Raw genomic sequence first — 16,732 nt, 5'->3', positions numbered from 1 at the left:
TCAAATCAGTTCAGTCCAGTCGCTCAGTCGTGTCCACCTCTTTGCGACCCCATGAATCGCAGCACGCCAGGCCTCCCTGTCCATTACCACTCCCGGAGTTCACTCAGACTCATGTCCATTGAGTCAGTGATGCCATCCAGCCATCTCATCCTCTGTCATCCCCTTCTCCTCCTGCCCCCAGTCCCTCCCAGCATCAGAGTCTTTTCCAATGAGTCAACTCTTCGCATGAGGTGGCCAAAGTACTGGAGTTTCAGCTTTAGCATCAGTCCTTCCAAAGAAATCCCAGGGCTGATGTCCTTCAGAATGGACTGGTTGGATCTCCTTGCAGTCCAAGGGATTCTCAAGAGTCTTCTCCAACACCACAGTTCAAAAGCATCAATTCTTCGGTGCTCAGCTTTCTTCACAGTCCAACTCTCACATCCATACATGACCACTGGAAAAACCACAGCCTTGACTAGATGGACCTTTGTTGGCAAAGTAATGTCTCTGCTTTTGAATACGCTATCTAGGTTAGTCATAACTTTCCTTCCAAGGAGTAAGCGTCTTTTAATTTCTTGGCTGCAATCACCATCTGCAGTGATTTTGGACCCCAAAAACATAAAGTCTGACGCTGTTTCCACTGTTTCCCCATCTATTTCCCATGAAGTGATGGGGCTGGATGCCATGATCTTAGTTTTCTGATATTGAGCTTTAAGCCAACTTTTTTACTCTTCTCTTTCACTTTCATCAAGAGGCTTTTTAGTTCCACTTCACTTTCTGCCATAAGGGTAGTGTCATCTGCATATCTGAGGATATTGATATTTCTCCTGGCAATCTTGATTCCAGCTTGTGCTTCTTCCAGCCCAGCGTTTCTCATGATGTATTCTGCATATAAGTTAAAAAAGCAGGGTGACAATATACAGCCTTGGCGTACTCCTTTTCCTATTTGGAACCAGTCTGTTGTTCTATGTCCAGTTCTAACTGTTGCTTCCTGACCTGCATATAGGTTTCTCAAGATGCAGGTAAGGTGGTCTGGTATTCCCATCTCTTTCAGAATTTTCCAGTTTATTGTGATCCACACAGTCAAAGGCTTTGGCATAGTTAATAAAGCAGAAATAGATGTTTTTCTGGAACTCTCTTGCTTTTTCGATGATCCAGCGGATGTTGGCAATTTGATCTCTGGTTCCTCTGCCTTTTCTAAAACCAGTTTGAACATCAGGGAGTTCACGGTTCATGTATTGCTGAAGCCTGGCTTGGAGAATTTTGAGCATTACTTTCCTAGCGATGAGATGAGTGCAATTGTGTGGTAGTTTGAGCATTCTTTGGCATTGCCTTTCTTTGGGATTGGAATGAAAACTGACCTTTTCCAGTTCTGTGGCCACTGCTGAGTTTTCCAAATTTGCTGGCATATTGAGTGCAGCACTTTCACAGCATCATCTTTCAGGATTTGAAATAGCTCAACTGGAATTCATCACCTCCACTAGCTTTGTTCATAGTGATGCTTTGTATGATGCTTCACTTGAATGTGAAGTCAAGTAAGGCCCACTTGACTTCACATTCCATGATGTCTGGCTCTAGGTCAGTGATCACACCATCGTGATTACCTGGGTCATGAAGATCTTTTTTGTATAGTTCTTCTGTGTATTCTGGCCATCTCTTTTTAATATCTTCTGCTTCTGTTAAGTCCATCCATTTCTGTCCTTTATTGAGCCCATCTTTGCATGAAATGTTCCCTTGGTAGCTCTAATTTTCTTGCCCTTAATAGTTTGATGCTAATTTCAAAACAACTGAAACCACACCACAGCTTTTTTTACAAATATATCTAAACAGAGTGGATAACCAAAGACACATTCAAAATGTCATCACACCCCTCTCCTCACTTTACCTGTTCATTTTCCTCACTTAGTTTCAATGTAAGACCGAGAATAACAGTTAGAAAATCAATAAAGCTGCTGAGTCACCTGGAGCTTGAAGAATTTTTCACAAAACCAATTATTTCCCAAATAAACTTTATTTTGAAAAGAATACCACAACAGAGTTGTTGAAATTTAAATATAACATATTTTAGCAGTATTACTGAGGCAAATTATATACAAGTGGAGTCACAGTTCATGTCTGATTATTCTTACGAATGAAAAGTAGTGCAAAGATGCTGCTACACTAAACAGGCAGATAATGTAAAAACAACCATAACCTATTTATATGCTGTCATTTCATACTTGTATCTAAATATTTAGGTGGGAATTGATCCAAATTCATGCAAGATAAATAATATGCTCCCTGAATAACCAAAATTCTTTTTCCTTTCCTCTTCCACCATAGATAGCATCATCAGTAATGTTTATACAATATAGCACGGGATGACAAGCTACTTTCTTTCCCTCAATAATACAGTACAAAGCTTTCTGTATTGTGGTTTGTAAGTCCTTCAAGTTGAGGAAAACAGCAGTGACAACTTAAGAGTTTTCTAAATATAGGTGATTTCATCAGAGAAAGGTGTTATTTATGTTCTTCCCAAGAACTTCCTGTTTTAGTGATGAAAATGTCCACATATAATCAGTGAAAGTCGTCCATACATGATGTAGTAATTGTTCATAAGTACCAGAGGTAAACAACTAAGATACATGCCTGGACCCTCTCGCCCCTAGGGTTTTTGAGGCAATTCAGTGCTCACCCTAAGATTATTCAATTAAACCAGAGACATTTCTGGATCATGGGATTTCAAAAGCACCACATACAGCCAGTTAACTATCTTCAAAGGATAAGGATCCAAGGACAAAAAACAGAGTTGACTACTAGGAGAGCAAACTGAAGAGAGAATCCTTTTCAATACCAGAGAGCAGTACAAAGATACTTAACTTGGGGATTGAAATCTGGGTCTACAAGTTAGTTACTGATTGACCTTGGGCACAAAAATCAATCTCTCTGAATGACAACTTTCTCATTTATAAAATAGGTACAATAAGATCTCTTTTTTTCATAGGCTTAGTGAGAATCGGACAATGATGCACTTGAGATCACTTTGTAAACTTACTCTTCTTAGCAAATGAGGTTTGGGTATTTTTAAAAAGTATTGGGGAAGAATTCCAATTTAAGATAAAATTATAAAATCATCAACTTTTGACTTGTGATAGACCTCTATTCAAAGGTAGCCGCTGTGAACTAACAACATTGTAAAGCAACTATACTTCAATAAAAATTTAAAAAAAAATAGTAGCTGCTGTGGGTCTGCCTCATTTTTTTTTTTTTTTGATGAGGCAGAAATGGGAAATTTTTTATTGTATCACTAATTTCTCTTATAAGACAATGTTACTGTAGTATAACACATTAGTTATAGACATTTATCAATTAAAGAATGAGGAAGGGCGATCTGCTAGCCTTAAAAAGTAAACAGTGACTCATTCCAACTCTTCACCTCCTTTGCAATATTTTGACACATTTTATTATGAAGAAATAAACACATAAATAATTTGTTCTGTTAATCATGGTAGGTCATTCATTGCTAGTTATGTAGCTTAAATCCCAGGCAGAATATTTCAATGTAAACATTTATAAATTATGAATTTTGTTACTCACTTCAGCATTGCACATCTCCTCAGTAAAGCAGTTACTTAAAAGTAGAGCTCAACAACCATTTTCCTGTTTTCCTCAAGCAGAGACTCAAAAGCAGTAACAGGCACACTGTTTCATTACAACATGAAAATAATAAGCCTTGGGTTATTGCTAAAGGCTTTTCAAATATCAGCATCTAACTTGGAGATGAGGGAAAAAGAAATAGAGGGTGCTGATCTGTGCTGTAACCTGTTCTTATGTGGGGCACGCTCCTGGTTGCAATATTTGAAAATTACATGTATGTAAGTAAAACATACGGCTTCACATGTGAAAGTGAAAAATGGTCCAGAAGTCTTCTCTTCAAAAACAGATCACCTTTTTCTTCCCAATAAGTTACCAGAAATAAATGTACTTAGAAGCCCTAAGGGGTTCTTCAAATAATATTCAGAAAAATATATAAAAATAAAAAAAAACAAAGCATGAACAGAACATAGTTAACAAATAAGACTTTCTTTCGGGATAATTACCCTTGCTTTTAAGGATGGATGCCATGTAAAATGGGAGACGTGTGTCTATAATTCATCATGTTTATATGTAAATTCTCTGGCAGATATAAATCCATCTTTGTCTTCATCTTCTTTATCAAAAATATCCTCTACCAAAACATCATGATGACTTTCATTCACCACTGCACCATGCTTTTCAAACTCCTTCTTTAAATACACTTTAACCTACAAAATAATGGGTCACAATAATTCAGATTCATAAGACACCCACATTGAGCCAATCAATATTATAGATTAGATGGGTAGTACATTTAGTTATATATAACAACTACTAAACAGCTACATATGATAGTAAAAGAGTTATAAAGAACTTTTCCCCTGAAAAGCTGTTTCTTTAGTGCTGTGGGCTTCCTAGGCAGCTCAGTGGTAAAGAATCCGCCTGCAAGGCAGGAGACTGACGTTCTATCCCTGGGTCGGGAAGATCCCCTGGAGAAGGAAAGGGCAACCCACTCCAGTATTCTTGTCTGGGAAATCCCATGGACAAGGAGGCTGGCGGACTACAGTCCATGGGATCACAAAAGATTTGGATGCAAGTAAACCACAACAAATAGTGCTATGGCAGAGACATTGAATACTGCCCGGAGGCAAACGTAAGGATTACAGCATGAGAAAAACACACAATGAAGCGTATTAATCCCAGTCCACCACAGAGTCAGGGATTTGAAAGACCGCTATCTTTCAATCCACTGAATTACCCAGATCTTGTTTTCTAACAAGGATCAGAACTCCAGGTATTTCTCTTAAAATCAGACTAGGTGATGGCCTTTTTACAATTTAAGTAGGTGACTAGAAACAGTAGCTGCTCTGGAACTCGGTGTGATCATGCCACTTGACCTTTCCATCTCAGAGATTAAAGCAAAATCCAGACTGATGAGTATTTAGACTAAAAATTTCCATTTTTACACAGATATTTGAATATATAAACAAAATATTGCCCCCAATTACCTACTGCTGCTGCTGCTGCTGCTAAGTCGCTTCAGTCGTGTCCGACTCTGTGCGACCCCATAGACGGCAGCCCACCAGGCTCTCCAGTCCCTGGGACTCTCCAGGCAAGAACACTGGAGTGGGTTGCCATTTCCTTCTCCAATGTATGAAAGTGAAAAGTGGAAGTGAAGTCGCGCAGTCGTGTACAACTCTTTGCGACCCCATGGACTGCAGCCTACCAGGCTCCTCCATCCATGGGATTTTCCAAACAAGAGTACTGGAGTGGGGTGCCATTGCCTTCTCCGCAATTACCTACTAGATTCACCATAATGCAGTTCAACTGTATTTTCATTTTTAATCATATTCCTCTGTTAGAGGAGCAATTTCAAACCTTCTCTCCTCCCTCTACCACCAATATGCAAACATAATGTGCACATTTATTTTTAAGATTAAGGGGATGTAATGCAGTTGAAAAAAGCGGGAGAGGCAGTGATAATAGATGCGCTAAGGTAGAACACGTCTCCAGGGTATACTGTGTGAATAAAGTGAGATCCCAAACAGTATGCGTAGTATGCTGCTTTTTGTGTAAGCAAGGGGGAAAGAAAACTGTATATTCATGTTTGCTAGTATTTGGATAAAGAAATACCTAGAAGAATACATTAGAAACTAATAAAACTGGATAGGAAGGAGAAGGTCACATGGTAGAAGAGGATATAGGTGGGAGAATGACTTCTTAATAAATCCGTTTATATTGAATTGATTTCTTTGAACCATGTGAATGTGTTGTTTATTCAGGATTTTTTAAAGGAAAGGGAATTAAAATTTATCTTGGATAGAAAAAAGTTTATGACTGATAAACACTCTGAGGTGTTATAAATTTAGTAGCTGTGGATCATGACCCTGTGGTTTATAACAACATATCTTATTCAAGACTCAATCATTTTCTGGTCATTGGAATGAAATGGACGAAAGCATAAAAAGGGACTTGATTTCTGACTAGCCAAGCCATAATGGAGAATGGGGGGAATGACTCAGTCGTGTCCAATCCTTTGAGACCCCATGGACTACACTATACATACAGTCCATGGAATTCTCCAGGCCAGAATACTGGAGTGGGGTAGTCTTTCCCTTCCCCAGGGGATATTCCCAACACAAGGATCGAATCCAGGTCTCCCACATTGAAGGCGGATTCTTTACCAGATGAGCCACAAGGGAAGCCCAAGAATACTGGAGTGGGTAGCCTATCCCTTCTCCAGCGGATCTTCCCAACCCAGGAATTGAACGAGGGTCTCCTGCATTGCAGGTGGATTCTTTACCAACGAGCTGTCAGGGAAGCCCATAATGGAGAATATGAGTAGACAAAAAATTTAAGGATACAGATCTTTCTCCATTTCTTTCCCCACAGAAGCCAGACTAAGACATGTATGTGTAGCAATGGCTGCAAAAGCCTAAATAAATTATATAGAGAAGTCCTCTTCCTTTCCTCTTTCTCAACACCAGGACCTTGAGGGAGCTGGGAAAGGTCTGTCTGCTTCTATGAAAAATCAAGACTGGGATCTCCTATTCTGAGCAAAACTGAGCATGTGATCTGCTTGCTGCTGCTAACTGCTAGATAATCACTATACAACTCCATTTAACAACCAGTGATATTATGCAGGACATCTATGTTTGTTACACAGTAACTCCAAAACAGGAATTTGTCTTGGTAAAACAGATCTTCAAAAACTCTGGGCAAGGGGGAAGGAAGGAAGAAGGGAAGGGATACTTAGGGAGTTTGGGAGGATATGCTACAAACTGCTATATTTACAATGGATAACCAACAAGGACCTCCTATATAGCACATAAAACTCTGCTCAATGTTATGTGGCAGCCTGGATGGGAGGGGAGTTTGGGGGAGTATGGATATTTGTATATGTATGGCTGAGTCCCTTTGCTATTTACCTAATTGTTAATTGGCTACACCACAATACAAAAAAAAAAAGTTTAAAAAAAAAGGGCAAGAACAAGATACAGTGAATCCTATTGCATTAAGGAGAAAAAAAGCAAAAGAATGGGAAGTCTCAATATACTTTTCTCCAATACAATGATTTCCTATGGAAAAAAAAAGGCAATTTTCAAAGCATCAGTGTTTAAGAAAACTTATAAATAACATTTTACACAATAAAATAAATTTTATTTAAAAATATATTTCTTAAAAAGTGAGTTAAAAGGAAGGAAGGAAAAAGGAAGGGAAGAAGGGAGGAAAAAGGGAAGAGAGAGAGAGAGAAAGGGAAGGTCACCTCATTTTTAGAGAGTTTCCAGTCATCATTAAGATCCATTTCTTGGAATGACTCATGGGATCTTGGTCCATTTCGAATCTCCAGGAGATCAATGTTGAATATCAATGTACTTTCCGGGGGAATTTTACCTGACACGTAGAGAGGGTGGGGGTTAAGTTTTATTTAAAAGATCACAAAGTTTAGATGGTAGAAAACTTGCAGTAATTAACAAAATACTATTTTAACTGAATTAAATGAAGAACATTTCTCAGACTATCACATATAGAGAAATTATTTATAGTTTATTCAAGCAAATAGAATAAAGATAGAACAATCCAAATTATTAGATCCAAAAGAGAGTGTTTTGACCTTGCAATTAAAGATTGTTTTGTACACACACATACACACACACACACAGATGCCTCATGGTCTGAGCATTAAATTTCAAATATAATTAATAGATTACATATTATATGTCAAGAATGACTTAATGGGCTTTCATTCAGAGTTAATCATAGTAGAAGTGATTTACTAACTTTTGGGTCAGAAACTCCTGGCCTAGAGACACATCCAGCATGGCCATTTCCACCACTGGGAGGCAGTATGTAACAAGGTGAGCTCACCCTGGGACAAAACACATCTGCCTTTCTCTAAGTCTCAGTTTTCTCATCTGGAAGCAAATTCAACACATGTTGAGGAAATTCCATGGGAGGGGGAGACATAAAAATAAATTGCTGAGAAGGGAGATAAAAATCTTTTAAAGTGAAAAGAGCTTTGTTAGAGTCCCAGGGACCTTAAAAAAAAAAAACAAAAAACTAAACAAAACCAAAAACTTCTGGGAAACTGACATTTTTTTCCAATTTGTTTTCTTATAAGTATAATTAACATGCAGATCTGGGTAAAGATTACAAATATTTCTTAGTGCCCCACTCCCTCATCCCACATATTCCCATGAAAGAGCATTTGTAAGCATCCAAAGAACAAAACTTACACTGTGTGCTGAAGCTTACCATTCCAGATCTAGGCAGAGGGCATGCACTAGAGGTCATGAAGAAAACTGGAATCTTTCCAAAAGGAGGCATGCAAACATGGTACTAAAAAACTACAAAATTTGTGTTTAAGTACATGTTAGCAGGATTAGTTTCATGGGACTCTGTTTTTAGGAAATGACTCAAATTCAGATCTCTAACTTGTTACAAAGTAAAATCAAGTTAAATGGAGTATGGAGAAAGAGACATGGACTAATACCACTTAGTATTTATATTAATATACTAATATCATTTATATAGACAGAAATTATAAATACCATTTAATATTTATATAAATATTAAAGGTGAAACAATAAAGATACAGAAAAGTGAAAGAATATGTTAAACATCAGATACTTGATTTTATCCTCTAAAAGGATCATTATTAAAATCAGAGTTGAATTTTGTTAGTAAATCCTGTTCTTTGCAGAAGATTTACATAAATATTAAAAGGAGAAACGTTAAAGATACAGGAAAGTGAAAGACTATGTTGAACGTCAGAGAAACATTTTCAAGATTCTTGATTTTATTCTCCAAAAGGATGACTATTAAAACAAGAATTGAATTTTGTAATAAATCCCACTTAATGCAGAAGATTTGAATAGCAAGGTCCATTTAGAATATGTAATACTTCATATATGGCACCTATGTTCTTCTTAGGAAACTGGGGTAGGAAACCATAGTCCCCGCCTTATAAATGGTTAAGCTTGGAGGCTATGAAGTCTGTATTTTTACTACATCAGAGTGGTTTTATGTCTAGTTCTAATGACTTCTTAAACTTTTTTTCTTCATTACGTACAGAATGTGGAAGAGATAGAACCAAAAAATAAAAATAACTCCCAGAACCACTGTCCATTATCAACATTCTATTTCCTTGTGATTCACTTTGTATGTATATATATTTTTTCCTAATACTATCATACTATATCTTTGTTTTCTTATTTTATATGTAACATTATAGCATACATATTTTAGATATAATTTTTTTTAATGTTTAAAATACTCTTTTATTTTAAATATTTATTAGTTTTATTTGGCTGTGCCAGGTCTTAGTTGCAGCACACAGGATGTTTGATCTTTTTTGAGGCATACAGGATTTTTAGTTGCAGTGTGTGGGATGTAGTTCCCTGCCCAGGGATCAAACCTGGGCCGATACATTGAGAGTGTTGGAGTCTTAGCCATTGGACTACTAGGGAAGCCCCGAAATGCCATTTTTAAATAACTGGGTCATATTTTATTTAGCTACACCTCTGTTATTATACACTTAAGTTGATTTCAGTCTTTTAGCTATTAAAAACAACATAGTGATGGACATTCTGTTTATAAATCTTCCCCAATACCAGATTATTACCGTAGGTTAGATTCTAATGAAGGAATTATAGGATGCATGCATATAAACATCTTTAGGCTTCTTATAAGTAGCCCTGTGGAAAACTGCATGGTCTCCCACCTGAACAACAGGTTTTATTGGCTGCCCTAGAATACTAGCACAAAGGCTCCCTGGACCAACTAGCCCAGTTGCTTCTGCTTTATTAAACTCATTTCATGACATTCCATTATTTATTTAAATAAATTATAAAACAATTTTAAACATGAAAAGAACCTCCAATAAAAGCTCTGTTGTGGGAGATGTCAGTTGTGACTCATACAGAGCTCACATCTAAAACTGCATTTAATTCCTTAATAATCTGTATTTCAAATGTTCAACTCATCAAAACAGCTATACTGAGTAGTCTTTCTTTTTGCATTATTAAAACAAATCAGTAAGTTTCAACTGGGGAGGACAAAAAAGTCTGGGAGACAATGGAGACACTGGCACAACAATGTGAATGCACTGAATTCCACTAAACTACATACTTCAAAATGGTAAACATTATGTTATATATATAATACTACCATTAAAAAACCCCACCATATTGGTGAGCAATAGTAAACAAAGTTGAGATTATAGAACATTTTTTCATTGATAGTTCAGTTGACCATTTATATATTATGATTAATTGGCCACTTCAAATGGTAATCAAGACAAAATTATATTTTCCTAAGATATACAAGTCCTGTATTTACTTCTTGAAAAAAAAATACACAGTAGTTACTACCTTCTATGCCTAATCCAGAGAAGAATTATAATGCTGTAGTACAAATGTAGAATCGTTATTACCTTTTCCTTCTTTTCCATAGCCCAAGGCAGGAGGAATGGTGAGCTTTCTCTTCTCTCCTACACACATTCCCTTCAAGCCCTGGTCCCAACCTTTGAGAGCCTCCAGGATGCCCAGGGTGAACCAAATAGGCTGACCATTGTTATGTTTGTGACTACAACAGAAAGGAAACACATTTGGACTCTTTAGTAACTTTATCATTGCTCCTGCTCATGCTCAGTCGCTAAGTTGTGTCTGACTTTTTGCGATCTCATGGACTATAGCCTACCAGGCTCCTCTGTCCACAGGACTCTCCAGGCAAGAATACTGGAGTGGGTTGCCACTTCCTTCTCCAGGGGATCTTTCCAATCCAGGGATGGAACCCGTGTCTCCTGTGTCTCCTGCACTGGCAGGCAAATTCTTTTACCACTGCACCACCTGGGAAGCCTTGTTGTATACCAAGTATTATCTAAATGCTTTGCTTCTTTTAAGTCTAACAGTGATCATATGAGATAAGTACCATTATTACACCATTGTACAGTGGAGGAAACTGAGGTTAAGTGTGCCAGTATCTGACCTAACTCCAAAGTTCAAAGTTCAAACTTTGAATTCCAAAGTTCAAAGTCTTAATCGCACAGTGATGCTTTCCCTGGGAGACCACTAGGGTGCAGAGAGGGATAAAATAATGGAATATGGATGAGTTTGGGAAGGAGGATGAGAGGCTAAGAATACTCACATGGACAATGGAGAGTCGAGAGCACAGTATCTTATATCCTCTCTACAACCTTTCCTGATGTACAGCCTGCTGATGGTTCTGACAGGTGCAAGAGGCTGCTCTTCAGCCCTGAATCCCCATTCAGACCCTGGTCTAATTCTCTCCCTAGGTGTTTATTGTGGGGCTATGCAAGGCAGTCTGGAAGAGTGGCCCCTCAAAGACTAGAGAAGAAGTGAATGGTCAAGATATCCTGGCTCATGAGAGGCCAGCCTAAGAAAGCCAACCTGATGGGCTACTGGAGGGGCTTGTGGGCTGAGTAGTATCTAACCCAATTAACTCATTCAGTGCAATAAAGGGGCTTCTCTGGTGGCTCAGATGGTAAAGAATCTGCCTGCAATGTGGGAGACCCAGGCTCGATCCCTGGGTCAGGAAGATCCCCTGTAGAAGGGAAAGGCAACCCACTCCAGTATTCTTGCCTAGAGAATTCGATGGACAGAGAAGCCTGGCAGGCTACAATCCATGGGACCCCAAAGAGTTGGACATGACTGAGACTAACATCACTTCAGTGCAATAAGGGAACTGGCCTATTCTCTTGTAGGTGAGAACTGGAAGTCGTTCTACTAAGCTTCCTAAGTACCATGGTCACTAAATGTAGGTAAAGGTCCTCACTTCTTTTCTTGAATTTGGCCCATGATCAAAGTAGCAAAATGGCAACTGTAGAACATAGAGGAAAGCTAGAACAGAATAAAGAAAGAAGAAAGAATCCAGTGCCCAGTGCTGTTACAGTTTTGGGATGTTTACTGTCATGCTAAAGGATTTAGGCCATTTACCACGTAACTTATGGTTCTTGAAATGATGAACGTACTTTATAAAGGGATCATTTGGTGGTACTTTCATTATAATACTCAGAGTTAGCAGGTTTTGACCATTTACATGGAGGCTGCATGACAATATTCCCCTGATCAGGAAGTAGAACTTCAGTAGCAAAGTGTTAAATAATGTCAAGTGGTTTGCACTGAAGTCCACACAGGCTTTTGGTTCTGAGACTTGAAAGGCTGGACCTAAAATAGATCAGACTAAAATAAAAATGTAATTGAAAGTTTCAAATGCAAATCATAATATTGTTTAATGTCCAATGTGGCACTGTTCTCATTGAAAAAAAAAGATAGGGCTATTGAGAATTCAGTGGCAAGCTACCATCTTGGAACTTTTTTCAAGGACTAACAGAGTTCAGGGAAGAGTGCCACTGACTTCAGAACGTCATGACAGACCGGATTGGAATGCCCGGTAAAGGCAGTTTATCAGAAAACAAGGTCTAGGAAGGGCCATGAAACTTTGCTGCTTTAGTTCATGTCATTCTCTCTACCTGGGATGTCCCCCCTTCCTCATTCTCCACCAAAAAACCTCCATCCATCTTTCAAGACCCATCTCAGTTATGATCTCTGGGAAGTCGCTCTCTTTCCCCACCTTTAGAGCACGATTAATTCTAGAGTCCATTACGCTTTGTGAGCACTTCGAACATTCTGTCCTTTACATCATGAGTTATTTGTCTTCCTTCCCCCCTGTAGACAGTGTCCTGCTGGAGAAGAAGCCACTCTTAGTCATCTTTGTATCCCTAGGGCCTGACTTGTGGTCGCTCAGTAAGGATTTGATTGATGGATAGATGAATGAATGGATGAGGCTGGAAAGAAGTCAGATATTTAAATTTTCTCTAGTATCAAACAAAAGGGCTAACATAAAGAAATGTTCAGTAAATACGTTTGGAATGGAATCAGAGATTCAATGCCTAATTGGAAATCACTATACTTTTAAAAGATTTCCATTTTGCAATTTCTTTCTTTATGAAGCAGAAATAATGATAGTGTAACCACCTGAAAATCCTTCACTGTAGGTATTGGATTAATCTTCCATAACCACACCCACACCCGTCAATGAAGTCTTTGATTTCTAGAAAGAAATAATGAAATGAATCATGGTCCTGTGCCTTGACCAAAGTGTCATCTATCAGAACAGAATTTAAGTAAGTCAATGAACTAACGTTAAAATATCCTATGACAAGCAAATAAATGATTGTATATTCTGCTCATGAAGTTGCTCTGAAAAGCTAAAGTAAATTTCACCTACACCAAAGTTATTTTCCCTCAGGATCAAAGTTTGAGAAATGAGAATTCCTTTAAGTCTTTTCTACTTATTGCCTAATTATACACCTAGATATTTCTACAGTATTTCAGAAATTCTAGTTCTAATTTTTATAATTAAAAAAATTACTGTTTTATCTTGAGCACATGTTTCCAATAAGATCTTCAAAGGCCTTGTTATATAAGATTGGGTTTCAACAACTTCCTTTCCCCATAGAAAGAAATTAGATATTTCAGTTTTTTTAAAGAGATAAAGTTGGTACGCGCCACTATCCCTGCCCAAGAGCTGGCATATGTGGGTTGAGTTCTTTTATTATTTTACCCGAAGGGTATAATTACTTACGTGGAGTGAAATAAGGAGCCGTCCTTTTCTAAGTAGCCTTCATAATGGACCAACATCAAATCCCCTCCTTTGGTCTTGCGATGGCAGATGAACGGCTTCTGGAGAACTTCAATCTTCACTTCTGGTTCTGGGATGAGAGCCCCACTCAAACAAGTTACTAACAGTGTCAGGACCGCATTCCACAAGAAAAGCCTCATGTTGCCAGGGCAGGAAAGAAGTTGCTACAAAAACACAGAAAGGGCCCCCGACCTCATAGAGTTAAGAAAGTAGTTGAAGACTTAAAGACAACAGCCTCTGGCAAGTCATGACTCCCTCCCTTCCTAGCAGACGTGGCACATTCACCACCGACAACTTTCCCACGCTTTGCGAACTCACCTCTAAAGAGTTAAGCCCAACCCCTGCCCTGACTGGCTCTTACAACGCTGGCTCCTGGAAAGACGGCCTCCCATTGGCTTGTGATTCTGTCCCTCAGGAGTCTCTCAAGCCAATGGTGTCACAATATTGCAATTTGCAGTTCCGCTGAGGGGAGGTAGCGCAGAAGCAAACCACCCGGAGTGGTCCTGAAGGCCCGGGGATTACAGAATTCCACAATTTAGGAATTGGAGAGAGGGGTGGGGAGCACAGCTAACCGGAAACCTCAGACAGATTCCGAGATGTAAAGAAATCGCAGGGGTGTGAAGTCCTGGGTCCAGGGGAAATGGCACAGGTCTCAGGAAAGACTCCTTTCGTCTCACGGTTGGTGAGAGAGCCCGCTCCCTTCCCCCCAACACCCCGCACACCAAAAAGTATGGTAAGGGGGCTTCCCAGGTGGAGCAGTGGTAAAGAATCTGCCTGCCAGTGGTGGAGACGCTGGAGACTCGGGTTCCTAGTTGGTTCCCAATTCCTGGTTGGGAAAGATCCCCTGGAGTAGGAAATGGCAACCCACTCCAGTATTCTTGCCTGGAAAATTCCATGAACAGAGGAGCCTGGTGGGCTACAGTTCATGGAATCATAGAGACGCAGGCGACTGAGCACGCAGGCATGTAACAGTGGTTTAGGTTTCAAAGTGCTTTCTGGTTCTTCGTGAACCTCACTACTCTGTGGGTAAGGCAAGTTCTTTTATCCCTCTAAAAGATAAGTTAATATTTTGGCTAGGAGAGGTTAAGTGTCCTGCTTAAGTTTATTCAGCCCCAAAAGCAGTTGAGCTCCATCATCCCAACATCTGATTCATTCTACAACACCATACAATATTATGGTCACTAATAATTTTAGATGACCTTAGTGTAGAGGGTCAATAATGACAAAAGACCCTGCTGCTGGGAAAGACTGAAGGCAGAAGAGGGTGACAAAGGATGAGATGGTTGGATGGCATCATTGATTCAATGGACATGAATTTGGGCAAACTCTGGGAAATGGTGAGGGACAGGGAAGTCTGGGGTGCTACAGTCCACGGAATCCCGAAGAGTCGGACACAACTTGGCCACTGAACAACAAAAGTGTAGATGGTCAATAATGGCCTCTATCAAGGATAAGGATATACAGACCTCTGTTTTAAAGCAGAAATAGTAATCACAGTTATGAATTATACAGGCTAAGTTTAAAGATTTTGTTTTACATTTTTTGCATAATTTCAAAAGCAATACTTGTTCATTAAAGCTGACTTGGAAGAAACTGGAAAATACTCGTTTCCAGTTAAAATACAGGAGTCACAGCATAGGGCTTTCTGACAACCCATCTGTGGGATGGGGTGGGAGGTGGGAGAGAGGTTCAAGAAGGAGGGGATATGTGTATGCTGCTGCTGCTGCCGCTGCTGCTAAGTCGCTTCAGTCGTGTCCGACTCTGTGTGACCCCATAGACGGCAGCCCACCAGGCTCCTCCGTCCATGGGATTTTCCAGACAAGAGTACTGGAGTGGGGTGCCATTGCTTTCTCCAGGATATGTGTATACCTATGGCTTATTCATGTTGCTGTATGGCAGAAACCAAAACAGCATTATAAAGCAATTATCCTCCCATTAAAAATAAATAATTAAAAAAATACAGGAGCCTAATTAAATTTGAATTTCAGATAAATAGCAAATTAATTTTTCTGTTTTTATTTGTGAACTCTGGCAACAGATTTTGCAAACAAGAGATTTTATTTACTTCTTTAGATTACACTAAAGAAAAAGAAAAAAATCTGTAACGCCACCATGCAGAAATAGTCATCAACATTTTGGCACATAGTTTTGTGACATATGCCTAAAATAATTAGGATCCTACTGTACACTGTTTTGTAACCTGCTTTTACCACAGAATCTATAGTTAACATTTTCCCTAGTCAAATATCCTTAGCACAGAACTTTCTCACACTTTAATATGCATGGGAATCCCCCCTGGAGATCTCCTTCAGGAGTTTGGGGCCTTGCATCAAGATCCTACAATTCAGATAAGCTCCCAGGTGCCTTCAGTGGGGCTGTACACGGACCACACTTCGTGCAGCGGAGGTTTTAGAGTTTAAAGATCTGTTTTTGCTCCCTGGTCACTCACAGTATTCTATAGTGAAATTCCCATCATCTCCTTATGCCCTATGGTTGGGTACCCCCTCAATATCCTTGAAGTGTGTAGGATCAGTTAGCCTTGAAATGACAGTCTCTGAAGACTAGAATCCAGCGGGCACCCTAAGGGGCCACGGTGGCTCCCAAACATCGGGAGGTGGAACCCATCTATGGTACCATAGAGTCAAGTCTGTGTTCCCCTTTGTCCCAGAGGCCTCTCTACTCCCTTCTCACTCTCCCTCTAGTCGCAAGCCTGCCCGCCCGGACTCATTTTCCCTGCGGGCCTCTTTTCACTAGGTCAGCCACGCCGGCATCTCAGCTAAACTCCGGGGTGGATTTTGGGAACCGGCGCGCAGGCGGTGCACTGGGCATGCGCGAGCGGGCCCTGAGCCCGGTGGGTCGAGCACTCAGGTAGTGCGCCGTGGCGCGGCCAGCGACCGGCTACTTCACTCGCGACACTTTGGTGACTTCAGTCGCCCCTCGAACCCACCTAGTACCTTGGCCTCCTTAAGGACAGCGCGCCGCCTGCGGCGCCTGGGACCACCGGCTGGCCGCGCTCTCACGTGCGGAGGCCGCC

The 16,732-nt window shown here is 39.9% G+C and overlaps 2 protein-coding genes across 3 annotated transcripts in view; one reads left to right on the top strand and one right to left on the bottom strand.

Moving 5' to 3' along the window:
• Nucleotides 1–1,971: 1,971 nt before the first annotated feature.
• On the bottom strand, nucleotides 1,972–14,017 carry FKBP14 (FK506 binding protein 14, 22 kDa). Of its 2 annotated transcripts, XR_824282.1 has the most exons (5): nucleotides 13,642–13,764; nucleotides 10,469–10,620; nucleotides 7,816–7,949; nucleotides 7,301–7,428; nucleotides 4,163–4,262 (listed from the first exon to the last, which is right to left on the bottom strand). XR_824282.1 is itself a non-coding variant. In XM_010829315.1 (4 exons), the coding sequence occupies exons 1-4, from the start codon at nucleotides 13,836–13,838 to the stop codon at nucleotides 4,104–4,106; spliced, it is 636 nt and encodes a 211-aa protein (XP_010827617.1). In that variant the 5' UTR covers nucleotides 13,839–14,017; the 3' UTR covers nucleotides 1,972–4,103. The 2 variants fall into 2 exon arrangements, 1 of the variants encoding a protein (XP_010827617.1); XM_010829315.1 differs by lacking the exon at nucleotides 7,816–7,949 and having other exon boundaries at nucleotides 1,972–4,262; nucleotides 13,642–14,017.
• Nucleotides 14,018–14,338: 321 nt separating this feature from the next.
• PLEKHA8 (pleckstrin homology domain containing, family A (phosphoinositide binding specific) member 8) overlaps nucleotides 14,339–16,732 on the top strand; it is a 67,134-nt gene continuing 64,740 nt past the window's right edge. Inside the window, exons 1-2 of the mRNA XM_010829431.1 lie at nucleotides 14,339–14,376; nucleotides 16,453–16,549. Of these exons, the coding sequence (XP_010827733.1) occupies nucleotides 14,339–14,376; nucleotides 16,453–16,549 (135 nt within the window). The remainder of the gene's footprint in view (nucleotides 14,377–16,452; nucleotides 16,550–16,732) is intronic.

The sequence above is a fragment of the Bison bison genome, unplaced genomic scaffold, assembly GCF_000754665.1.
Source record: "Bison bison bison isolate TAMUID 2011002044 unplaced genomic scaffold, Bison_UMD1.0 scf7180017858770, whole genome shotgun sequence".
Taxonomy (NCBI): Eukaryota; Metazoa; Chordata; class Mammalia; order Artiodactyla; family Bovidae; genus Bison; species Bison bison.
Note: the sequence above shows the minus strand (reverse complement) of the source record. Positions and strands in the feature narration are given on the sequence as shown.